The 26,737-nt window shown below is 44.5% G+C and overlaps 1 protein-coding gene across 1 annotated transcript in view; it reads left to right on the forward strand.

Annotated features, from left to right (window-relative positions):
* Nucleotides 1–9,421, forward strand: part of LOC146863626 (extracellular calcium-sensing receptor-like) — an 87,862-nt gene extending 78,441 nt beyond the window's left edge. Inside the window, exon 4 of the mRNA XM_085636643.1 lies at nucleotides 9,340–9,421. Within this exon, the coding sequence (XP_085492769.1) occupies nucleotides 9,340–9,421 (82 nt within the window). The remainder of the gene's footprint in view (nucleotides 1–9,339) is intronic.
* Nucleotides 9,422–26,737: the final 17,316 nt, after the last annotated feature.

Genomic DNA, 26,737 nt, shown 5'->3' on the forward strand with positions numbered 1-26,737 from the left:
TTAGAGGACATTTCTGCCTTGACCCTAAAATCCCCCACTACACGTCCATTGGCTCTTGACATGCAGAGGGATTCTCCTGTGAAAGTTCTTCACTAATGCAGTGTGTTCACTATCTCACCTTCCCTTACTCCTATACCACTATTACCCTGCTCCAGAGACACTAGAAAGTTACTCAAACTATAGCACTTTTTTGGACATTGGTAGAATATTGTCTGATCTAACGCCTTGGTCTCTCTTGCAGGAATGCACACATTCCTGACAGGAAGACCTTAATGACCATCCTGGGTCACACACACCCACTGTGCCCACCCCCCACAACCACTATATTTAATAATGGACAGTACTGCCCTAGCTGCTGTAATAACCACTGGCATAGCATTTGTTGTGCAGCTGTGTAAGTCCACACCTGTAACCACATATTTTGGTAACAGGTTGGTTTTGAAAAGGATAGGGTAATACTTGTAGGTGGAGGAATGTTGAGGGTGCAGCCACCAGTGTTATTGGCATGACAAGAAACCTGCAGGAGTGTAAGCTGGGCCACATTGTTGATCTCCGAATAGCCTAGAAACATCTCTTGATCGCCAAAATGTTATCCAGTGGGCCAGAATGATGTCTTGAGCATCAACTGAGTGAGATAACACTACATTCTAGCATGGTGCAGGATGCCCTAACAAAACTTACTGCTGCAGTGTCAGAATTAGCATCCTCTTTCCATGAACAAGCACCATCTGCTGCCAGTTGCAAATTTGAAACAGACCCAGCTAGCAGCAGCTAGATTTATTCAGTGATCCTTAAGAAGGGCATGCATCTGACCCTGCTGAGAGCATCACTAAGATACCCATTAGTAAGAGAGGTAGAAAGTGATGCCCTGCTGTGACGCTCTGGACAATTCAAATGATCCACCTAATAAGTATGCATTTGCCATCTACTTGTGGACTGAAGTCAACAAAAAGCTCTAAATATGATTCCATAACTAACCAGGCCAGTGGAAAAGTCATATTTACATTAAATAATAAGGAAAACAACTTTTAGAAAGGTTCATTTCCCTTGCCTAAAACTCATGAAAGCTAGGTTACATGAGCCTTACACCTGTCACTCAGCTGGTGCCTTCCCTGAATGAGGTGAAGAGACAAAGGCCTGGGTGTAGGGTGTTTTTTTGTTCCTTTGGTAGGATGTACATTTCAGCTGTGCCTGCAGACTTAATTTATTTCAAATGGGCCTCCCCTGAAACAAGCAGATGTCAATGGACACCTGGACAGGCCCCGTCTTTTGTACTCTGAGTTAGGCAGTCACAAACCCCAGTGGGTTGAAGCTTCACCCAGAACAGGTTTGCAGTAGGGTGAAACTAATTTCACTGGCCTCACTTCTGGTTGGGCACACAGGCACAAATTGAGGAGGGTTTCACCATTTGAGGTTTTATATGTGAGGGTTACTTTCAGATTGGTTGCAGTTTGGCAAACAGGAGCTGCTGAAAATGATGTGCTGCTGCTGGCACCAGGCCTAATGATGACTGTTTCAAAATGTGCTTTGAATGGGCTGGATGCACAACAGCTTGAGTTTGAGTGGAACTTTTGTGGGAGTGTTTCTGGGTGGCAATGCTCTCTTCACAAAACGACACGGCCCCCTGGCACAAACTCCTGGGATGATGCTCTTCTCCCTGGTTGGTTCTGTTGAGAGATACTTTTGCTGCCTTTGTTTCTCCAGTCCTGCTTCCAAGAATCATCTAGTGAGGATATTGACAATCTAAGCTTCCCAATTCCTAATGGCAACATTCTGATTTTCACATAATTTCTTGTTTTATGAATTATAAAAGGAATAAGTTCCTTTTGCCTCATGCATTGCAGTGCTTTGTCAGTCCTGTGGGTATGTTTCTCGCTCCAGACCCTGTATCTTTATATTTCTTGAGATAGTCTGTTTCCAGTTCTTGCTTAAGTTCCTGGTAGTTCAAGTCTTCTCCAGCTTTCTCCTGTTACCTGGAGGTTCGGCCACTATTCGCTACCTTCTTTGTCCCCCTGGAGCCTTGCTGCCATTTAGGAGCTTTTTCATCCATCAGGGCTCCTTCTGGAAGGCACCATCTGCTTGGGTTATACCAAGTGTTGACGCTATTGTGGCTACTTGAAGAAGTCGCCCATACCTCTGGCAGACCAGGGCTATTAAACCCTGGGAGTCCTGATCATCCTGAAGTCAGAAGCCCCTTTCCAGGCAAAACTCCCCTTACAGCAAAAGTACATAGGGTTATTCCAGGGAACTTCTATCCCAATAGTTAGGGACGGGCCAGGATTATACCCCCCCTTAAGCAAGTACGAGGCATATATGTTGTATATCCTGGCATCCTCCTCAGAACACTTTCTGGACTCACTGAAGATCAGAAGAAAACTGAACTTCCTGTCTGTGACCTATAATGAGCCCTAAAAGTCTCGACCGGCTCCATCTTGTGCACAGAACAAAGAAGTAGACCCCAGCGGTCCTTAGGCTGACCTGAGTCACAGGCACACAGGGACAAGTCTGAAGAGGCCTTTTGTGCAACTGCCGACCTTACCAGAAGCAGCTAGATCTGCCCTGTTCCTTCAAGTGCTGTTGCTGAGGTCCTGGCTGAGTCTCCTTGGCAGCAGGACCTCATAGAGAATTGATCTTGACTCATGGAGCCCTCATTAACTACAGCCTGCAACCTTGCCGCATTGACTATTTTTGAGCTACAAAAAAGTAACCAACTGTGAATGTAGAACAGATCTTGACCAGGTAAAGGTCCCAAATGTATATGGTCAGGGAAAGTATTTAGGACCAGGTCACGTGATGTCACTGACCATGTAATGAGAGATGTAATATGTGAGGTCATAAGCAGTGCATTGGGGGGGCGTAAGTAATAGTTAGCTCAACTAACTATAACTGCAGAGTGAAATCTGAGCCGAACTATAACATCCATTTAACGTTTGATTTTGTCAGTGAATTTGTGAGGTATATTTAAATTCTATTTCCTAATCATAAAGTTCATGTAACATTTGGTTTTTAAGTGAATTTCGATTGTTTTTCACATTCTATTTCCTAACTATAAAATTCCTGTAACCTTTAGTTTTTTCAGTGAATTTCTATTTTTTTCAACTAGTAGTCGTGTTTGGAGAGTGGTGGAGAAAGGGAGCGGGGTCTCCAACCAGCTCTCAGGAATCACGCAGACTTACTGAAGGTAACAGGAGGGCTTGTTGGCCTCCCAAGGGCCCTCACCATCCAAGGGGACTTCATCCCCCAACCAGTGGTGTGCCAGGAGTTGTGTTTGCAGAGTGTTGGAGAAAGGGGACAGGCTTCCAACAACCTCTCAGCAATCCCACTGTGTAGGAGTTACTGAAGGCAACAGGAGGGATAATTGGCTCCGTAGGACCCTCAGGAGGTACGGGGACTTAATCCTTTAACCAGTAGTAAGCCAGGAGTCATATTTGCAGAGTGTTGGTGAAAAGGGGCGGGACATCCGACATCTTGTTGGGACATCTCTTTTTTTTCTTTGTATTCTTATTTGTTCCTTGTGTTAGGGAAGGGGGGCATGTGGCCCCATTCCCTAGTCCGATTTCAGTCTGGCAGATCCCATCCTCCGGTACCAGTACACAAGGAGCCTGAATGCCCTTACAACCCCTGCCAGCTCCCTGCCTCCTGCGGGACCCGGCAAAGTTTGATACACAGAGAACTGCTAAACATGCAGCTCCTTGTGTGTCAAAGCAATTCTCATCTGTTACCTTGCCCACATGTCTGTCAGCAGGGATACAGAGGACACCTTATCTCTCAGCACTAGGAACACAGTTCCCACTTGCTGAGAGCAGAGTGTTTGCTCTGAATTGGCAAGAGCTGTCAAAGCTCCCACCAAGTCAAAGTAAAATGCTATGTCCCGCTATGGGCACCCCGGACCATAGCAGGAGCTGCCCCTGGTGGCCCCAGGGCCATTATTGGCTCCATGAGGGGGACCCTGTGGCCATCCTCTTTTCTTGGATTTTGCACTGGCAAGGTGGTGATCCCTGAGGTGTGAGTGGGCCAAGTTGAATTACCACACCCATATTTGGGAATACCTCAGGGAGGTGGTAGTTTCCAGGACTGCGGGGGGCAGTCTGCGTGGCCCCCTTGCATTAAGTGCTGCAAGTCCTGGGGGAGGTGGTGGTCCCCGGGGCTGTGGGGGTCCTCGCTGTCTCTCGCACCCAATCTTAAGAAAGCCCTAAGGAGTTGGCCCCCCACATTGTTATCATTGTTTGTCCCAGGGAGGTGGTGGTCCCACTGGCATTTCTAAAGCCATGGAGGGGGCCCCATGATCCTCCTTTCTTTATTAGGATAACGCCGCATGCCCCAGGATTTGGCCAAACTTAGACTCCCTCTAAAAGATGAAAATTTGCAGCAAAATTGAATTTAAAAAATGCTTTTAACCCCCAGTGGGATGGATTTTGCCCAAATCGCAAAAAACTCACTTTCTGGACCAACATCTAGCTTTCCGCCAAATGTGGCGTGATTCCGTTCAGTGGTTCAGGCTCTAGTCATGTTCAAAATCCCTATGGGAAAATGCATTGTTTTGGGAAACCCCCTTATTTCGCAACCACCCGCTTGATGGATCATTCCAAACTTTTAACACACTAGCTGAACTGACTGTAGCACAAGTTTATAACACGTTGTGAAGATTCATAAAGCAGCACAAAAGTTATTGTCAAAACAAAAACACTCTTCCGATGGAAACAAGGTTCTAACAGCTTATATATATATATATATATATATATATATATTACCTACTGGCGGTCGCAAGTAGGTAGTTATAGTTAGGACCACGTTTCCATAGGAAATCCGCAACATTTTATTTTGAATAACTTTGGCGCCGGTCGACGAATCCTCGCGAATTTTTCAAAATAAGTGGGGCGCTATGCTCCGCTCCTACCCTGAAAGTCTCGGGGGGATACGTCAAGCGGGGGCTGAGATAAAAGGGGGGTCCCAAAACGCGTTTTTCCCATGCATTTTTCCATAGGACCTTTAGACAGGGCTACAGCCCGAACGGCTGAACAGAATTACTAGAAATTTGGCAGAGAGGTAGTCCTCAGGTCAAGGAAGTGCCTTTTGTAGGTTTGGTGTAAATCTGTTCAGTAGATTCTGAGAAAATAGCCTTTAAATCAATATATATATCTGAGCCAGCTTACGGTGCGCTTACGGTACGCTTACCGTACGCGTACGGTGGCGTGCGCGAGCGCGATTCTGATTGGCTCTTAGATCTTAGTAAACATTCGAATCGGCCGAAACCAGGAAGCGGCGGCCGCCATTTTCTCTCTCGCACTGAGAGTGATGTTCAAAATATAAAGCCCAAAAACATATAAAGGGGCTGTTTAGACAGCTCCCACACACATAGCAATGTTGAGGGAGTCCCCAAAGATCCCCCAAGGCCAAAAACGGAATTTTTATTTTTTCGCTAATTTCGCGGATTACGCTTACCGTAGGCGTACGGTAAAAAATTATAAAAAAAAAAAATTATCCACACACACTCTCCCCACCCCGTGTGCAATTGGTGCATGGCTTATTAATAATGATTTAAACTAAAATATTTAAAAAAAAAATAATAAAAAAAAAAATTATCCACACTCTCTCCACCCCGTGTGCAAATGGTGCCCGAAGGGCACCATTTGTGCATGGCTTTTAATATATACGAAAAATTAAAATATTACCTTTCAAAACGAAGTGCATCATATGTCCTCCATGTGCGCACGGTGCGCGAAGCGCATCGTGCGTACATGGCCCATCTAGCGTAACGTGGGCACGCGGTGCGCGTAGCGCACCGCGTGCCCACCGTGCGTGCACGGCACTAACTGCGTAAAGTGGGCGCGTGGTGCGCGAAGCGCACCGCGTGCTCACTGTGCGCGCACGGTGCGCGAAGCGCACCGTGCGCGCACGGAACGAACTGCGTTAAGTGGGCGCGCACGCCACGAATGGCGTAAAGTAACTTAGCATTTAAAAAAAACGTACAAATTCACTGAAAAAACCATAGGTTTCACACACGTTATAGTTAGGAATTAGCATTTAAAAAACCTTGCAAATTCACTGAAAAAACCATAGGTTTCACACATGTTATAGTTAGCGGAAATTTTACTGATAAAAAACCAATGAAATTCCCCCGTTATAGTTAGTGCAGGCAACTATAACTCACGCGACCGCAATCTTCTGCTGATGACATATGTGTCTTTATGAAAAAAAAAATATTTGTAATATATGTATAGCTAGAGATGTATGGAAGAAGACATGGGCAAATAAGTGTCTAAATACAGTATTAGCATCAGCAGAGGATTGCGGTCGCGTGAGTTATAGTTGCCTGCACTAACTATAACGGGGGAATTTCATTGGTTTTTTATCAGTAAAATTTCCGCTAACTATAACATGTGTGAAACCTATGGTTTTTTCAGTGAATATATATATATATATATATATATATATATATATATATATATATATATATATATATATATATATATCAAAAACCGCAAAGGTAGCGAACTCGCTACCGTTAGCCCTCCCCCTACTCACTTGTGATGGTGGTCCGCAGTGAGGTGGCAAACCTCTCCGTATTCCGACAACGCTGTAATTCCTCCTTTTCCGAATCCCCAGCAACCACGGACACCAATTGAGCTTCAAAACGATCTTTTTAATGAGAGCAAATTAGGCAAACAATACTCTACGCGTTTCGGGATCACACTCCCTTGATCACGAGTAAAGCAAAGTGAAACAGGAAGTGCAATAAATAGTCATGTGATTATTTTGATAAACAACGAAAACAGACTCTTAGGCTACTCGTTACTTTCACGAGGCCATTTTTTTCTTGAAAGCAACTTTAACAAGTTAACAATGACAGTGCATTTCGGGCGACTGAGTGACACGTTTGTTGTGATCTGACCATTCATTGCAATGTATGCTAGTCAGTGACTATTCCAGTCCATACAAATGTATGCATTTCACCCAATTCCGATTCGCTCGTGATTGTTTCAAAACATTCACTGCTCCAGCCCAAGTGGGCATTATATGCAAACGTTCAAATAACTGGTTTGAACGACAATTACTTCTACTTGACAATTAAATCCATATAAATGTATTTCACTAAATTCCGATTCGCTCGTGATTATTTTCAAACCATTCTCTACTCCAGCCCTAGTGGGCATTGTATACAAATGTCCAAATTACTTTTACGAACGATAGTTAATTATACTTGATAGTCTAGTCACATATATGCATCTTCAGTCAACACTTCTTGCCCCAGTGGGCTTATCAGAGATACTCAATCTTCCATATGTCACCCGAATAGGACAGAGTGTGCATCTACAAGAAAAAACAAATAAATCAATCAACAATTGATCCAAAAAATTAAAGTAAGACTATACTTCCTGAAACTATGCAGTTTTAAAAATTCATAAAAACATTTTAAGCAATGACATTTAAACACGAGTTGCTGACTCTTGTTTCAAAAAATGCTGACCTGTGAAGATTCAAAACATAAACTTGTTCAATTCATCCCAAGTGCACCGCTAACTCTTCGTCACAGTTATGGCCTATCGGAGCCAAAGTACCATATTGGATTATAAGTTTTGACTCCAATCGTCTGAGGTCCTGTACTCTATTTCCTCCCCTCTCATTCATCCTTATTGTGTCAAGGACACAAAAACTCAGTAAATCACTGTTTTGATTGTGATGACTCAGGAAATGTCGTGCAACAGGGTATTGTTTATCGCCATGCTTGATGGCGCGAAGGTGTTCTAAAATTCTAATCTTGGCCTTATGTATGGTGCTGCCAATGTAGGCTTTTTTACAAGGACAAAACAGGGCATAGACGGCATAATCTGTGTTGCATGATGTATGTTTTAAAATCTTGTGGGGCTTGTTGTTTGGAGAAAGGATGCATTCCTTGCAGTTTTTGCTGTGTTTGCACGCCTTACACTTTCTGCAAGTGTAAAAGCCTTGTACCCCTAGAGTGTTGGTCTGTGTGGGTTCAATGGTTCTGCAGAGTGTATCCTTTAATGATTTCGCCTTTCTATATGTGATTTGTGGAAACATTTCCACACTTTTTGAAAGGTCACTGTCAGTGTGTAACACTGGCCAAAAAGTATTGAGGCTCTTGCGCAGATCCCTGGCTTGATTGTTAAAGGACGTAATGAACCTTATTTTCTCTGTTTCATCATCTTTTATTTCTTTTTCAGTCAGTAATGATTCTCTTGATCTTTTAGCTACTTCTATCTTTGCTTTGTTCACAGTGGTCTCTGAATACCCTCTTTCCAGAAATCTCAGAGTCATAACTCCTTCTTCCTTTACGTAATCCTCCGGGGAGCTACAATTGCGCTTGGCTCGCAAGAGTTCTCCCAAAGGGATACTGTCTAGCAGAGGTTTCGGGTGACAGCTGCGTGCATGCAAAAGGCTGTTTCCACTGTGAACAAAGCAAAGATAGAAGTAGCTAAAAGATCAAGAGAATCATTACTGACTGAAAAAGAAATAAAAGATGATGAAACAGAGAAAATAAGGTTCATTACGTCCTTTAACAATCAAGCCAGGGATCTGCGCAAGAGCCTCAATACTTTTTGGCCAGTGTTACACACTGACAGTGACCTTTCAAAAAGTGTGGAAATGTTTCCACAAATCACATATAGAAAGGCGAAATCATTAAAGGATACACTCTGCAGAACCATTGAACCCACACAGACCAACACTCTAGGGGTACAAGGCTTTTACACTTGCAGAAAGTGTAAGGCGTGCAAACACAGCAAAAACTGCAAGGAATGCATCCTTTCTCCAAACAACAAGCCCCACAAGATTTTAAAACATACATCATGCAACACAGATTATGCCGTCTATGCCCTGTTTTGTCCTTGTAAAAAAGCCTACATTGGCAGCACCATACATAAGGCCAAGATTAGAATTTTAGAACACCTTCGCGCCATCAAGCATGGCGATAAACAATACCCTGTTGCACGACATTTCCTGAGTCATCACAATCAAAACAGTGATTTACTGAGTTTTTGTGTCCTTGACACAATAAGGATGAATGAGAGGGGAGGAAATAGAGTACAGGACCTCAGACGATTGGAGTCAAAACTTATAATCCAATATGGTACTTTGGCTCCGATAGGCCATAACTGTGACGAAGAGTTAGCGGTGCACTTGGGATGAATTGAACAAGTTTATGTTTTGAATCTTCACAGGTCAGCATTTTTTGAAACAAGAGTCAGCAACTCGTGTTTAAATGTCATTGCTTAAAATGTTTTTATGAATTTTTAAAACTGCATAGTTTCAGGAAGTATAGTCTTACTTTAATTTTTTGGATCAATTGTTGATTGATTTATTTGTTTTTTCTTGTAGATGCACACTCTGTCCTATTCGGGTGACATATGGAAGATTGAGTATCTCTGATAAGCCCACTGGGGCAAGAAGTGTTGACTGAAGATGCATATATGTGACTAGACTATCAAGTATAATTAACTATCGTTCGTAAAAGTAATTTGGACATTTGTATACAATGCCCACTAGGGCTGGAGTAGAGAATGGTTTGAAAATAATCACGAGCGAATCGGAATTTAGTGAAATACATTTATATGGATTTAATTGTCAAGTAGAAGTAATTGTCGTTCAAACCAGTTATTTGAACGTTTGCATATAATGCCCACTTGGGCTGGAGCAGTGAATGTTTTGAAACAATCACGAGCGAATCGGAATTGGGTGAAATGCATACATTTGTATGGACTGGAATAGTCACTGACTAGCATACATTGCAATGAATGGTCAGATCACAACAAACGTGTCACTCAGTCGCCCGAAATGCACTGTCATTGTTAACTTGTTAAAGTTGCTTTCAAGAAAAAAATGGCCTTGTGAAAGTAACGAGTAGCCTAAGAGTCTGTTTTCGTTGTTTATCAAAATAATCACATGACTATTTATTGCACTTCCTGTTTCACTTTGCTTTACTCGTGATCAAGGGAGTGTGATCCCGAAACGCGTAGAGTATTGTTTGCCTAATTTGCTCTCATTAAAAAGATCGTTTTGAAGCTCAATTGGTGTCCGTGGTTGCTGGGGATTCGGAAAAGGAGGAATTACAGCGTTGTCGGAATATATATATATATATATATATATATATTATCTACTGGCGGTCGCCAGTAGATAGTTATAGTTAGGACCGTGTTTCCATAGGAAATCCGCAACATTCTATTTGAAATAACTTTGGCGTGGTTGACGAATCCTCGAGAAATTTTCAAAATAGGTGGGGCGCTCCGCTCCGCTCCTACCCTGAAAGTCTCGGGGGGATTCGTCAAGCGGGGGCTGAGAAAAAAGGGGGTCCCGAAACACGTTTTCCCCATGCAATTTTCCATAGGGACCTTTAGTCCAAGGTACAGCCCGAACGGCTGAACAGAATAACTTTAAATTTGCCAAAGAGGTAGTCTTCAGGTCAGGGATGTGCCTTTTGCAGGTCTGGTGTCAATCTGTTCAGTAGTTCCTGAGAAAATCAAAAGTAAAATCATATATATATGTGGGCGGAGCCTAACGACACATCTCATCCTGAGATCTGATTGGCTGTCAGCACTTCATCCAAGAAGTGTTGGCAGCCATCTTGGGACCAATATACATGATAGCACCTCATTAAAAAGCATTGCAGTTAATAGAAGGTTTTAAGACTTTAGTTACATTATAAATCATTTGTTGATGGTACCATACTCATTTTAGGAATTGTGGTATGTTCTAAGGTGATTTCACCATGTGAAAAAGCCTTCTGCTGGGATATCATGATTGAGAGAAAAATATTTTCTCATGCTTTTCCCACAGAGGTGTGGAAGGTGATCTATAAGCTAAACTGAGAGCTTATTTTCTGTAAATTCACATTATCTTTCTCAGTCATGTGAGAATGAAGTCTGACATTCTCAGTAAAACATGTACATCCAACAAGGGCAGAGACTGTCAGTTGATTCCTTTGTGTTCTACTGCAGCTTCCCAGAGTGTTCCAAAGAACAACTAGAGCGCTAACAGTCCTACTTATGATAAACGTATGGCACACCTGAAGCCATCTTGCTTGGATTAAAGTGGTAACTCTTAAAACATTTAATTTAAAAAGGAACAAAATGAGGGGATTCATTTTTCCATAAAAAGTATGATTAGTGCTGCAGAAAGAAAAATTAGGGCACATTTTGAGTGACTTCTCAAATCCTCTTCTATTTCATTAAAAAATTCTGACATGCAGACTGAAACATGCACTTTCAATACCAGCAGCAGTTTCCCCTGGTGAGCAGTAGCTTTACTACAGTGATCTAATGAGCAAAAAGAGTGCTAACATTCTGAATTGATGGCAAATGTGTGACACATCTGAATGCCTTCTTGATGGAATCAAAGTAAAAAACTGAAAGTATTTCCTACTGAAGAGACTGCAGTAAATGAGGAAATTAGGAAACTTCATAACAAATAAGTCTCCCAAGACGGCCACCAGAGACAAAAGAGCCCAAATGTAGCCCAAATATCACCCAGATGTAGCCCAAGTATAGCCCAATGACAGAATGTCCCAGAGTGTTCTTAAAAACAACAAGAGCGCTTACTGTCTTCATTATGACAAAAGTATGGCACACCTGAAGCCATCTTGATTGGAATAAACTGGTAACACTTAAAACATTTAATTTAAAAAGGAACACAATGAGGGGGTTCATTTTGCCATAGAAATTATGATTAATGCTGAAGAAAGAAAATGAGGGCACATTTTGAGTGAAACATGCACTTTTAATACCAGGAGCAGACTTCCATGGTGAACAGTAGTTTTACTACAGTGATCTAATGAGCAACTAGAGTGCTAACTTTCAGAATTTATGGCAAATGTGTGACATATCTGAATACCTTCATGATGGAATCAAAGTAAAAAACTGAAAGCATTTCCTACTGAGGAGACTGCAGTACATGAGGAAATTAGGAAACTTCATAACAAATAAATCTCCCAAGATGGCCACCGGAGACAAAATAGCCCAAATGTAGCCCAAAATCACCCAGATGTAGCCCAAATATAGCCCAATGCAGACTTGTTAGGTATTGGAGTGCTTTACATGAGCATTGGTTACATCACACAAGAACAAATTCATTTTGGTTGTAGACATGGGGAGACTAAGTGATTTGACCAGAATCACAGAATGTTGAGCTGAAGCAGAAACTCCAACCTGGTTCCCCAGTTGCAGTTCTGGAAGTAACACCACATCCTCTCCCCTAAGTGCAACATTTAATCAAGTGGTCAACTGGATAAAAAAACATAAAGATAACAAATAATTTAAAAGTGCTTTGTCGCTATTTGAAAACTCAGAAAATATGTCCCTATTTTAGTCTTTTAGAGCACTAACCATAATTTTGATGCCAATAAGACCCTCTAATATATGTAATTTCTAAAGGAAATGCTCTAGGTATTACAGTTTTGATTACATCAAGATGACGTCAGGCGTTCCACACTTTTGTAATAAATATAGAATGTTAGCAATCTAGTTGTTCATTAGGATACTGTTGAGAGGCAGAGTCCAGGGGCATGGACTCTGAAAATTGAAGGCAGGTAGGAGGGTGCAAAGGCCACAATTTAACCACACTGAGCAGGCAGGAAGGGCCGTGGCAGCACAACAGACTAGGGAGGGCAGTGGAAAGGGGGGCAGGGGCAACAAACCAACAATACAGGACTTGCAAGAGAGGCTGTGGCAATGTAATAGACCATTGTGGGCAGAAGGAAGAGGCAATGGTAGTACAACCATACATGCCAACAGACCCGATTCAGCCAGGAAACGTCCAATGTTTTTAAGCTCAAATGGGCTTTATTTGATCTGTCTCCTGTCTACAATCTCCTCTTTTTCAATGTAACTCAAAGGGGAAAATCAATACCCCAGTTTTTTTTCAAAATCTCCCTCTTACCAAGCTCAAAATGTTCGCAAGTATGGTACATTGGATCATGGAAGGAAATGGGGTAGGGACATGGACTTGGATAACAGAGGACAGGAGGGACATGGAGAGGTGCACCAAACTGACCCTGCAGGGCAGGCATCAGGGTTTGCAGCAGCACAATACACCACACAGGGCATGCGGGACGGGAGTGCAGCACAACAATTCATAGAAAGCAAGAGGGAGGGGACAGGACCATGCACATTGACAACAGAGAACAGAGGGGCAAGAGGCAATGGTAGCTAGCTGACCATAATGGACAGACAGGAGAGAAAGCTGCAGCATAACAGACCATAAAGGGCAGGAGGGACGGATCAGGGGAATTACAATGGAACAGACAAGCCAGGAGGGAGGGAGTAAGGGTCTTCACATGTAAACAGAGGGCTGGGGGCAAGGGGGAAGGGCAGGAGCAGCAAGATAGCCATGGAGGTCAGGCAGGATGGGCACTAGAAGCAAGACACACCATGAAGAGCAACAGTGAGACTGTGATGGCATACACACAGACCATGGAGGGAAGGTGGGAGGGGGTCAGGGGCAGCTAACTGACCACACAGGGAAGGTGGGAGGGGCCATGGCAGCACAGAAGACCATGCATGGCAAGTGGGAGGGTTAGTGGCAGCACAATGGCTATGATGGGCAAGAAGGAGGGTGCAGGGGCATGCACAAAGGACGATGGAGGATAGAAGGGAGGGTCAGGACCTGTGCACAGACAAGAAAGTTCAGGGAAAGGGGCCTCACAACAGACCGCACGGGGCAGGCAGGAGGAGCAGTTGCAGCACAACAGACCAGGGAGGGCAGAAGGGTGTGGCAGTACAATGGACCATGTAGGACAGGAGGAAGAGGATAGGGGCATGGCATGTGGACAGGCAGGGTGGAGGTGGCAGGGACAGGTTACAGTCATCTGACAATGCTAGGCAGGTGGGAGGGGAGTGGCAGCTCAACAGAACACTCAGAGTAGATAGGAGTGGCAGGTCCATGGAACATGGTGGGCAAAAAGGATGGAGCAGGGGCATGCACAAAGACATCGGAGGGCAGGGGGAAGGAGAATAGGGTCAGCAAGCTAAGCACAGAGTTTAAGCAGGAGGTCAATGATGGGGCATAGAATTGGGCAATGGAGGGCAGGAGGAGTGGACTGGTACATCATACTAAATTTAGGGCAGTGGCAGCACATCAGACCATGCATGGCAGGAGGGAGGAGGCTAGTCCATGGATTCACACAACAGAGGATAGGGAGGAGGGGGATGGGGCAGCAAGCTAACTGTTCAGAGAAGGCGGGTATTAGGAACTTTATTGTTTTTAAAACGTGTGTCTGTGCGAACTACTTAAAATATGAACAAGTATGCAGCATAATCTCACTTTTATTGAGGAAGAAGAGGGCGTTTGTGACTGTGACTCCGGGCTCACTTGGCAGAAACACCCCCTGACCCTCCACCCCCTATCGCAAAATGTAATGCCCGTGAAAAGGGTAGCTGAACACAGTGTTATATAGAACATACTCCTGAGAGCACGATTGAAAATTAAAACTAGATATAGTGTATGGTATAAACTATGCACCAAAAAGTGTGATATAAGATGAACCGGGCATGAAATATAATATGCAATACATTGTGCGCAATGACAGATTCATTGGAGAGCGCGAGATAGCACAGGCACTAGCGCGTGCTATGCGATATGCGCCTTGGAGTGTAATATGCACAGGGCAGTGTTGTGTAACCTAACTAGTCTCTAAAGTTGTAATATAAAATATGTGCTGGGGAGTGTAACGTTGCATATGCACTGTGACAAAGATATGGATCCCAGATTGTAATATGTATGGCATAGCACTGTGCGTTATAACATAGGCATCGAGGAAGGCACGTTAGATGGGGCAATATAACCCGTGCGAAGACAAGTGTGGCATGACATATTCACGTGGTGGTGTTACAGTGCACATGGGCTAGAGAGTGTCATAGCATATGCACTGGCTGGTGGAATACAACACAGAGGTGTGTGGCACTCGGCAGGCAATGGTGGGTGTAACACAGCATTGGGCTCTGCCAGGAGCGCGCTGTGACTCTCAAGTGATGTTCGTCTCCTTTCCAGAGAGTAAAATAAAAAGAATCACACATCCGGCAGTGGATGTGTATTTTATTAACCGTGAGCGGGGTTTCTTGTATAGTTTTGGTCGAATTCTTGTTGAATCCCCTTTGAATGGCTTGGTGTGCATGTGTATTAAATGTGCCCGTCAATAGCTACCCATGTTTGTATAAATAAACGACAAGGGTGTCTACCGGGATTAGGCACGGTAGGGCATCAGACATGTCAGAGCTTCACTAGTGGTGTAAATACATTCCACGTGGATTCATTGTATGCATAGTCGCCTTTTAATGAATATCACGCAAATCGTCATGGTGATAGGTAAATGTAAATGTAAATGTAGTTGAGCTTATATAGCGCACAGCTACCCGCTGTGGGTTTCCCGGCGCTTTCTTAGGGAACCCGTCCTGGTATTCCCCTGTGAGATAGCAGGGTATCCACAAGGTGAAAGTCAGGCATCCCGCCGCGAGGGGCCGTTGTACGTACGGTTTGTCCAGCATGTCCTAGGTGTGTCTATAAATATATATTTTTTAAAAATAATAAAAAACAGTGTCCGGCCCTGGGGATTGGGGTCAAAAAAATATAATGAGGAGACAGGCCCTGGGGGATGGGGTCATCAGGGCCAATAAATTAGAATAAGAAGGGGAACCACACAGCCCCCCTTCTTAAAAAATTAAAATAAATAAAAGGCTGGCATCATGCCGGAGGCCACGCCCCCTCCTTGCAGCACTCTGCAAACGCGCCCCCTGGCGAGTTGTAAGTTGGGGAATTAATTCCTCTTCAATACTGAGGGTCCCTGAGGGCCAACTAGCCCAACAGGCATCTCCAGTATGCGCCAGGGAGCTGCGCTGCAGAGAGGTGTTCTGAAGGCAAGCCCCTTTTTACACCTCTCTGCAACGCAGCTCTGTGGCGCTTACTGGAGGTACCTAGTGGTCTAGTTTGACCCTAGGGACCCTTAGGATTCAAGAGGACTTAATCTCTCAACTTAGAACAGCCACAGGGCGTGTTTACACAGTGGTGAAGGGAGGGGACGGGGCCTGAGGTGACGTGTGCAAACACGCACTATGGCACGTTTTAAATTGGGGATATAATTTCCCTTCAATACTGAGGGCCCCTGGGGGCTAACTAGCCCACCAAGTGCTTCCAGTAAGCGCCACTGAGCTGCATTGCAGAGAGGTGGTCCAGGCCGTGCCACTTTTTACACCTCTCTGCAACGCAGCTCTGTGGCACTTACTGGAGGTACCTAGTGGGCTAGTTGGACCCTAGGGACCCTCAGGATTCAAATGAACTTAATCTCCCAACTAAAAATGGACACATGGCGTGTTTACACAGTGGTGAAGGGAGGGGACGGGGCCTGAGTTAACGTGTGCAAAAATGCCCTGTGGCCTGTTTTAAGAGGTAGTTTTAACCCCCCTGCCCTATTATATACTAGGGGCTTACAGAGGAGGTCATGCTAATCACAGGGGGACCCCAACGCATAATGTTCCCTAGTGTATGTAGGTGTTTTCACTGTACTCTAAGTGTCTTTTAACATAGCACTGGCTCTAGGACTGGTTAGTCAGACTCAGTTACCACCAGTATCCGTCTGAAAAAGTTGAGGGTACAGGATGATTTTGCAACAAGGATTCTTTCTGCTCTTCTTTTTGTTCTTTCTGCACGTTATCCTTCTTCCTGCACTTTTCTTCGTCTTTGAGGACTTCTGTTGCTTCTTTCTGCACTTCTTTTTTTTCTTTCTGTGCATTTTTTCTTCTTTCTTCACATGTCCTATCTCTGTAGGCATAGTTAGAAATTAGCATTTAAAAAACCTCTGAAATTCACAGAAAAAAACCATAGGTTTCAGGCACATTATAGTTAGGAATTAGCATTTAAAAAACCTCAGAAATTCACAAAAAAAAAACCAAAGGTTTCAGGGGTGTTATAGTTAGCTGGACTTTTCACTTGTACAAAACCATTGAAATTCCCCCGTTATAGTTAGTTCAGCTAACTATAACTCGCGTGCCCGCAATGCACTGCTGATGACGTCACATATTACATCACTCATGACATGGTCAGTGACATCACTCATGACATCACTGATGACATCTCAAATGACTCCCCATGCACTTCTCTACTCAGCCATCCAGCACCATGTACTAATCGAAACACTGCGCCAAACCCAAACACTTATAAATACACCCAGGCACTCTCATTGCAGTACATTAATCATTCAATCAGTACACAAGTAGTCATGCAGTGACCCAGCCCTTAACACATGCATTGCTACAAACCCCTGTCCACTACCCATGCATACCTCTAACCACCTATACACTTCTCCTTCACACCTTCAATTTCCCAGGCAGTACCTATAGACTCCAGCAATCAACCTGTCACTCCTCATGCACTACTCCACTCAGCCATCCAGCCACATGTACTAATCCAAAAACTGCGCCAAAACCCAACCAGTTTTAAATTCACCAAGACACTCTCCTTGCAGTACTCTAATCCTTCAGTCAGTTCCCAAGTACTCATGCAATGACCCAGGCCTTAACACATGCACTGCTACAAACCCTTGTCCACTATGCATGCAGTCATCTAACCACCTACACACGTGTCTTTCACACCTTCAATATCCCAGGCAGTACCCATACACTCCAGCAATCACCCTATCACTCCCCATGCACACATCCAGTCAGCCATTTAGCACCAAGTACTAATCCTTTCACTATGCAAAAACCCAAACACTTATAAATTCACCCAGGCACTCTCCTTGCAGTACATTAATCATTCTGTCAGAACCCAAGTAGTCATGCAATGACCCAGGCCTTAACACATGCACTGCTACAAATCCCTGTCCACTACGCATGCAGTCCTCTAACCACCTACACACTTGTCTTTCACATCTTCAATTCTGCCAGGCAGTATACATACACTCTAGCAAACAACCTGCACTCCCCATGCACTCCTCCACTCAGCCATCCAGGACCATGTACTAATCCAAATACTGCACCAAAACCCAAACACTTATACATTCACCCAGGCACTCCTCTTGCAGTACATTAATCATTCAGTCAGTATTCATGTACTCATGCAGTGACCCAGGCCTTAACACATGGACTGCTACAAAACCCTCTCCACTACTCATGCAGTCCTCTAACCACATACACACTTGTCTTTCACACCTTCAATTACCCAGGCATTAACTATACACTCCAGTAATCACCCTGTCACTCCCCATGCACTTCTCTACTCAGCCATCCAGCACCATGTACTAATCGAAACACTGCGCCAAACCCTAACACTCATAAATACACCCAGGCACTCTCATTGCAGTACATTAATCATTCAGTCAGTACACAAGTAGTCATGCAGTGACCCAGCCCTTAACACATGCACTGCTACAAACCCCTGTCGACTACCCATGCATACCTCTAACCACCTATACACTTCACCTTCACACCTTCAATTACCCAGGCAGTACTTATACATCCACCAATCACCCTGTCCCTCCTCATGCACTCCTCCACCCAGCTATCCAGCACCATGTACTAATCCAAAAACTGCGCCAAAACCCAGACACTTATAAATTCATCCAGGCACTCTCCTTGCAGTACTCTAATCATAAAGTCAGTATTCAAGTACGTATGCAGTGACCCAGGCTTTAACATATGCACTGCTACAAACCCCTGTTCACTATACATGCAGTCATCTGACCACCTACACACTTGTCTTTCACACCTTCAATTACCCAGGCAGTACCTATACACTCCAGAAAACACCCTGTCACTCCCCATGTAATTGTCTAGTCAGCCATCCAGCACCATAGACTAATCCAAACACTGCGCCAAAACCCAAACAATTATACATTTAACCAGGCACTGTCCTTGCAGTATTCTAATCATTCAGTCAGTATCCAAGAAATCATGCAGTGACCCAGCCCTTAACACATGCACTGCTACAAACCCCTGTCCACTACCCATGCAGTCCTCTAACCACCTATACACTTCTCCTTCACACCTTCAATTTCCCAGGCAGTACCTATAGACTCCAGCAATCAACCTGTCACTCCTCATGCACTACTCCACTCAGCCATCCAGCCACATGTACTAATCCAAAAACTGCGCCAAAACCCAACCAATTTTAAATTCACCTAGACACTCTCCTTGCAGTACTCTAATCATTCAGTCAGTTCCCAAGTACTCATGCAATGACCCAGGCCTTAACACATGCACTGCTACAAACCCTTGTCCACTATGCATGCAGTCATCTAACCACCTACACACATGTCTTTCACACCGTCAATTGCCCAGGCAGTACCCATACACTCCAGCAATCACCCTATCACTCCCCATGCACACGTCCAGTCAGCCATTTAGCACCAAGTACTAATCCTTTAACTGTGCAAAAACCCAAACACTTATAAATTCTCCCAGGCACTCTCCTTGCAGTACATTAATCATTCTGTCAGAACCCAAGTAGTCATGCAATGACCCAGGCCTTAACACATGCACTGCTACAAATCCCTGTCCACTACGTATGCAGTCCTCTAACCACTTACACACTTGTCTTTCACATCTTCAATTCTGCCAGGTAGTATACATACACTCCAGCAAACAACCAGCACTCCCCATGCACTCCTCCACTCAGCCATCCAGGACCATGTACTAATCCAAATACTGCACCAAAACCCAAACACTTATACATTCACCCAGGCACTCCTCTTGCAGTACATTCATCTTTCAGTCAGTACACAAGTAGTGATGCAGTGACCCAGCCCTTAACAGATGCACTGCTACAAACCCCTGTCCACTACCCATGCATTCCTCTAACCACCTATACACTTCTCTTTCACACCTTCAATTACCCAGGCAGTACCTATACACTCCAGCAATCACCCTGTCGCTCCTCATGCACTCCTCCACTCAGTCATCCAGCACCATGTACTAATCCAAAAACTGCACCAAAACCCAAACACTTATAAAATCATCCAGGCACTCTCCTTGCAGTACTCTAATAATTCAGTCAGTATTCATGTACTCATGCAGTGACCCAGGCCTTAACGCATGGACTGCTACAAAACCCTCTCCACTACTCATGCAGTCCTCTAACCACATACACACTTGTCTTTCACATCTTCAATTACCCAGGCATTAACTATACACTCCAGCAATCACCCTGTCACTCCCCATGCACTCCTCCAGTCAGCCATCCTTCATGTCCTAATCCAAACAATGCGCCAAAACCCAAACACTTATAAATTCACACAGGCACTCTCCTTGCAGGACTCCAATCATTCAGTCAGTACCCAAGTACTCATGCAGTGACCCAGGCTTTAACACATGCACTGCTACAAACCCCTGTCCACTATGCATGCAGTTCTCTTACCACCTATACACTTCCCTTTCATACCTTCAATTACTCAGGCAGTACCCATACACTCCAGCAATCACCCTCTCACTCCCCATGCACTCCTCCACTTAGCCATCCAGCACCATGTACTAATCCAAACACTGCCCCAAAACCCAAACACTTATAAATTCACAAAGGTACTCTCCTTGCAGTACATTAATCATTCAGTCAGTACATAAGAAGTCATGCAGTGAACCAGCCCTTAACACATGCACTGCTACAAACCCCTGTCCACTACCCATGCATTCCTCTAACCACCTATACACATCTCCTTCACACCTTCAATTACCCAGGCAATACCTATACTCTCCAGCAATCACCCTGTCACTCCTCATGCACTCCTCCACTCAGCCATCCAGCACCATGTAGTAATCCAAAAACTGCGCCCAAACCCAAACACTTATAAATTCATCCAGGCACTCTCCTTGCAGTACTCTGATCATTCGGTCAGTATTCATGTACTCATGCAGTGCTACAAACACCTCTCCACTACTCATGCAGTCCTCTAACCAAATACACACTTATCTTTCACACCTTCAATTACCCAGGCATTAACTATACACTCCATTAATCACCCTGTCACTCCTCATGCACTCCTCCACTCAGCCATCCAGCACCATGTACTAATCCAAAAACTGCGCCCAAACCCAAACACTTATAAATTCACCAGGCACTCGCCTTACAGTACTCTAATCATTCAGTCAGTACACAAGTATTCATGCAGTGACCCAGGCTTTAACACATGCAAAGCTACAAACCTCTGTCCACTATGCATGCAGTTCTCTTACCACCTATCCACTTCTCTTTCACACCTTCAATTACTCAGGTAGTACCCATACAGTCCAGCAATCACCCTCTCAATCCCCATGCACTCCTCTACTCAGCCATACAGCACCATGTACTAATCCAAACACTGCGCCAAAACCCAAACACTTATAAATTCATCCAGGCCCTCCCCTTGTAGTACTCTAATCATTCAGTCAGTATTCAAGTACTTATGCAGTGACCCAGGCCTTAACATGTGCACTGCTACAAACCCCTGTTCACTATGCATGCAGTCATCTGACCACCAACACACTTGTCTTTCACACCTTCAATTACCCAGGTTGTACCTATACACTCCAGCAAACACCCTGTCACTCCCCATGCAATTCTCCAGTCAGCCATCCAGCACCAAGGACTAATCCAAACACTGCGCCAAAACTCAAACATAAATTTTCCCAGGCACTCTCCTTGCATTATTCTAGTCAGTCAGTCAGTATCCAAGTAATCATGCAGTGACCCAGCCCTTAACACATGCACTGCTACAAACCCCTGTCCACTACCCATGCAGTCCTCTAACCACCTACACACTTCTCCTTCACACCTTCAATTACCCATGCAGTACCTATACACTCCAGCAATCACCCTGTCACTCCTCATGCACTCCTCCACTCAGCCATCCAGCACCATGTACTAATCCAAAAACTGTGACAAAACCCAACCACTTTTAAATTCACCCAGGCACTCTCCTTGCAGTACATTAATCATTCAGTCAGAACCCAAGTAATTGTGCAGTGACCCAGGCCTTAACACATGCACTGCTACAAATCCCTGTCCACTACGCATGCAGTCCTCTAACCACCTACACACTTGTCTTTCACATCTTCAATTCCTCAGGCAGTATACATACACTCCAGCAAACACCCTGTCACTCCCCATGCACTCCTCCACTCAGCCATCCAGGACCATGGACTAATCCAAAAACTGCGCCAAAACCCAAACACTTAAAAATTCATCCAGGCACTCTCCTTGCAGTACTCTAATCATTCAGTCAGTACCCAAGTACTAATGCAGTGACCCAGGCCTTAACACAAGCACTGCTCCAAACCCCTGTCCACTATGCATGCAGTACTCTAACCACCTACACACTTGTCTTTCACACCTTCAATTACCCAGGCAGTACCTATACACTCCAGCAAACACCCTGTCACTCTTTATGCACTCCTCCAGTCAGCCATCCTGCAATATGGGCTAATCCAAACACTGCGCCAAATCCCAAACACTTATAAATTCACCCAGGCACTCTCCTTGCAGTACTCTAATTCTTCAGTCAGTACCCAAGTACTATGCAGTGACCCAGGCCTTAACACATGCACTGCTACAAACCCCTGCGCACTATACATACAGTCCTCTAACCATCTATACACATCTCTTTCACACCTTCAGTTACTCAGATAGTACCCATACACTCCAGAAAACACCCTGTCACTCCCCATGCACTCCTCCACTCAGCCAATCTAGCACCATGTATTAATCCAAACACTGCGCCAAAACCCACACACTTATTCACCTAGGAACTTTCCATGCAGTACTCTTTTCATTCAGTTAGTACTCAAGTACTCATGCAATGACCCAGGCCTTAACACCTGCACTGCTACAAACCCCTGTCCACTGCGCATGCAGTACTCTAACCACCTACACACTTGTCTTGCACACCTTCAATTACCCAGGCAGTACCTATACACACCAGCAATCACCATGTCACTCCCCATGCACTCCTCCAATCAGTCATCCATCACCATGTACTAATTCACACACTCCGCAAAACTAACCCTGGGCGTAGTTCGCGTAGTCGCGCTTCGCGAAGCTTCGCGAAGATGTCATTGCACTACGCGACCTTCGCGAAGCTTCGCGAGCTTGCGTAGTTGCTTGTGGCAACCTGTTCGCGATGGCTTTTTCTTGTTCGCGAGCGCGGTAAGCATGTTCGGGGAACTGTTTGCATGCTCGGGGGATATATCTCGCGATCTTACCCATGCGGTCGCCAATGGGCGCGGCCATCTTGTTTTTCTATAGTCCCGCCCGCTCGCGATGCCTTATTTCCTGTTCCGGGTCGCGGATAGCGTGTTCGCGATGTGCATTGACGTGTTCGGGAGCGCATTTTACTTGTTCGCGATAAATTGTACATGTTCGCGAGAAATATCGCGCGAACTTACCCACGCGGTCGCGAATGGGCGCGGCCATCTTGTTTTTCACTCTATGCCATGTTTCTGGGCCTACTTTTGTATCCTCCCTTTATCACAGCAATCCTTTGTCTTTAAAGCCTTTTTCCTGACTTTTTTTAGTTATTATCTATCTCTCTGTTTGCCTCAGTTTATATTTTGCATTTTATTTCTACTTTTACTGTGTTTTTGTTACTTTTATAAAGTTCTTTCTATCTTCTTCCCCCTAACTTTTTTTCCCCTTCGGACTTTTCTTTTCTGCCTCCCACCCACCCCAGAACCATGGCCAAGGGCACACCAAGTCCCAAGGGCAAGGGACCTGCAGGCGCAGAGAAGCGCCGCCTGCCTTGCGGCAGAATGCGTCCTGCAGGGGTGCAGGCCCGGCAACTGTTTGGGGAGGAGGAGGTGGCGGCTCTTGTTTTTTTCATCCAGCGCCTCCTCCCCTTGACCTTGGCAGCAGGCGGCAGGCCCGGCTCCGGGTACGCTACCCAGGAGCGGCACCGTCGGTGGGCGAAGGTGCGCCGGGCCGTGTTCCGGTGCACTGGGATCCGGCGCACCCACAACCAGCTAGCTCACCGGTGGTCCGACATCCTGGACCGGGAGCAGGACCTGTTGGACCTGCTAGGTGTCGAGGTCATCGGGCTTGGTGAGTAACTGATTGTGTATATTAAATTAGATGAACAACAAGATTACTGCTGCGTGTCAAGCGTTGCTGGTATTACGTTCCAAAAAGCAAAATGTTCTTTGATTTAAGGACCCAGGTGCACGGTGGTACTCTTACTTGTTTGCAACGTAGTTTGCGCTAGCTTGTGCTGATGCTGATTATGTAAGAGTTTACTTTACAGAACTGAAGTTAGGTAATGCGATTTGCTAGAGAGACTCTAGTCCTTCCATTGTCCTACTGTGAAATAGTGGTGGATGGATATTGGATACTAGGTTTAGTTTGTTAGTAGTAGTTACTAATTGTTTTATGCGGTCTGCGTGACGCATCCTCTGTCACTGAGTGCTGCTTACCCCAGTCCTCCGTCGAACCTTTTGTACTTTGTTTAGTGAGTGGTAGGCTTAGCATGGTCAGTCAGTAGCAGAACTAGATCAGCATTATGCAACCAACCCACAATTTGTTGTATGTATGCACTAATGTATGCAACTATGCATGTGTCCTCCATCTCATCATCTATGCATTTGATGGCTGAAAAAAATTGAAGTGCAGACTTAGTGAACAATTGGCCGGTCTGGAATAGGTGGTGTAGGTCAGGTGGTACTTACTAGGCTTTGTTAGTATTTGGAATCAGAATGATCAAGGAACACTGGAGTGTTCATAAATAAGTAGACGATCCGTAAATGCACTAGGAAGCAGCCAGTAGTCGATCCATCTGATTAGATAGGTCAATTTTATTGCACTTGTTGTTTCCTAAAATGTTCTTTGACTTATTGTTTTTCCAAATGATTTATTATTTTTCTCACAGCACTCCTTAATGTTGGTCTCTTTCTTTATTATATTTTACATGATCATCAGCACCACCCAGGAGCAAGAAGACGGGGTCGGAGTCGGCGGGGGAACCCCAGGACCTCTCCTCTACTGAGGCTCCTGCAGCTGGCCCCAGTAAGTCCTCCATTGGTTAGATTGACATTTATATTTCCCTAAATGTTATGTTACTGCATCTTTTCTTTCCCAAACTCTAAATTATGGTTCAACTTTCTGAATCTCTTTTTTACAAAAGCTTACTTCTTTGACCTTGACTATCTGTTTACTAATTCTGTTTATCCCTGCCTCGAAGTTGCTTCTAACTCCTTCTGCTATGACTCTCTGTGCTACTAATACTACTACTACTATTACTATTATTACTCTGTGTGTAGCGAAGCTTGCACAGTTGCCCACTCTTTAATAGAAGGTTTTCTTTGCAACAATAAAACTCTGATTGACCAATAGCTCTAGCCACTGGGTCCTGTCCTTTGGGTTGTCCTCTTGAAGTCTTCTCAATGATGAGGCTTTGACAATTACCACAAACAAAATGCCCAACCAGATATTTGACTAGTATTTTTGATCGGATAGTACATGATACTACTATTGTCTAGGATTCTGCAGAGCCACATACAGAACTATGCACAACAAAATAGGATGGTGCTGATGGGAGGTTGGATCTTACTGATCACACCTCAGTCCGAAGAACCCAGGATCCCCTAACAGACTAGCTATAGTGTCTCACATTAGGGTCCCACTCCCGACCCCCCCACGAAGACGATACACAATGTTGATGATGACGGAGACAGAGACAATCCAGAACATAATAACAAACACCATTATGCTCACACACTTGTGTAAGTCCACTCCACCACACCAAATACCACAGAGTCTATGTGTAAGTTCAAAAGGTTTATTTGAAACAAGTATCAAACTCTGTACATCGTTAATATGAAATTTAATTTACGACAGCCATAGTCAATAAGCCAGCAAAAAGCCTAACATTAAAACAGTAAACATTTACAAGTGCATGATTGACAACAAGAACAAGAGCCAAGATCTTTATAATTCTGGAAGATCCCTCACCGTAGAACGTAGAAATACTGGTTACATCATCTTGCAGCCACTATGCTCTGTAAATCTCTGGTTTGTAGAAGGGAATCTTTCGCCTATGATATATGAGAAAAACGCTGCGAGTTAGCCGTTAGATAGTATACTGGTGAATGATGCTAGCATTTTGCAGTCATGCCAAAAAGTGTAACATGTATGTGTGATGGCTAAGCAATATAAACTAAACAAAGTCAATATGTTGTTTTTTTTTCGACCTCTTCACTTGTACGCAACAGTCAAGCGGCCTTAAAGGCATCTACTGCACATGTCAATATGCTGGCAGGTATAATATGCACCAAAAGAGTAGTAGTCGACATGATGAATCTAAAAGGGTTACTCATGGCTCAGGCTAACTTTCAAAAGAGCTGAGTAGGACTAGATGACCCTAGGAAGTGGAACCATATCCTACTAGTGTCTGTCTACTGACTGTACTTACTGTCTAGTGCTGATGTATGTTGCATCGCATTAACTTTTTGTTCAATGTTCCAAGTGAACACTTAAAATAGGGGGAGGGTTACAGGCATCTAAAAAATTTTTGATGCTTTTTTCTAGGCACACTACCATCCACCAGTGCCGTCGGGGCCAGCGATGCGGCCATTCCGGAGGGGGCAGGCGAACTGGCGGCACCTGCAGGAGACACAGGGCCCAGGGGGGATCCAGCAGCAGTGGCCGGCGGCGGTAAGTTATATTCATTACTTCTTGACATTACAGCTAGATGGAACTGTGTTCACTATTTCACTGTACTGTGCGACATTATACAACGGTTGAAGAAGACACCCTTTACGTAGCATTACCAGCGTGAGTA

The sequence above is a fragment of the Triturus cristatus genome, chromosome 2_1 (genome assembly GCF_964204655.1).
Source record: "Triturus cristatus chromosome 2_1, aTriCri1.1, whole genome shotgun sequence".
In the NCBI taxonomy this organism is placed as follows: Eukaryota; Metazoa; Chordata; class Amphibia; order Caudata; family Salamandridae; genus Triturus; species Triturus cristatus.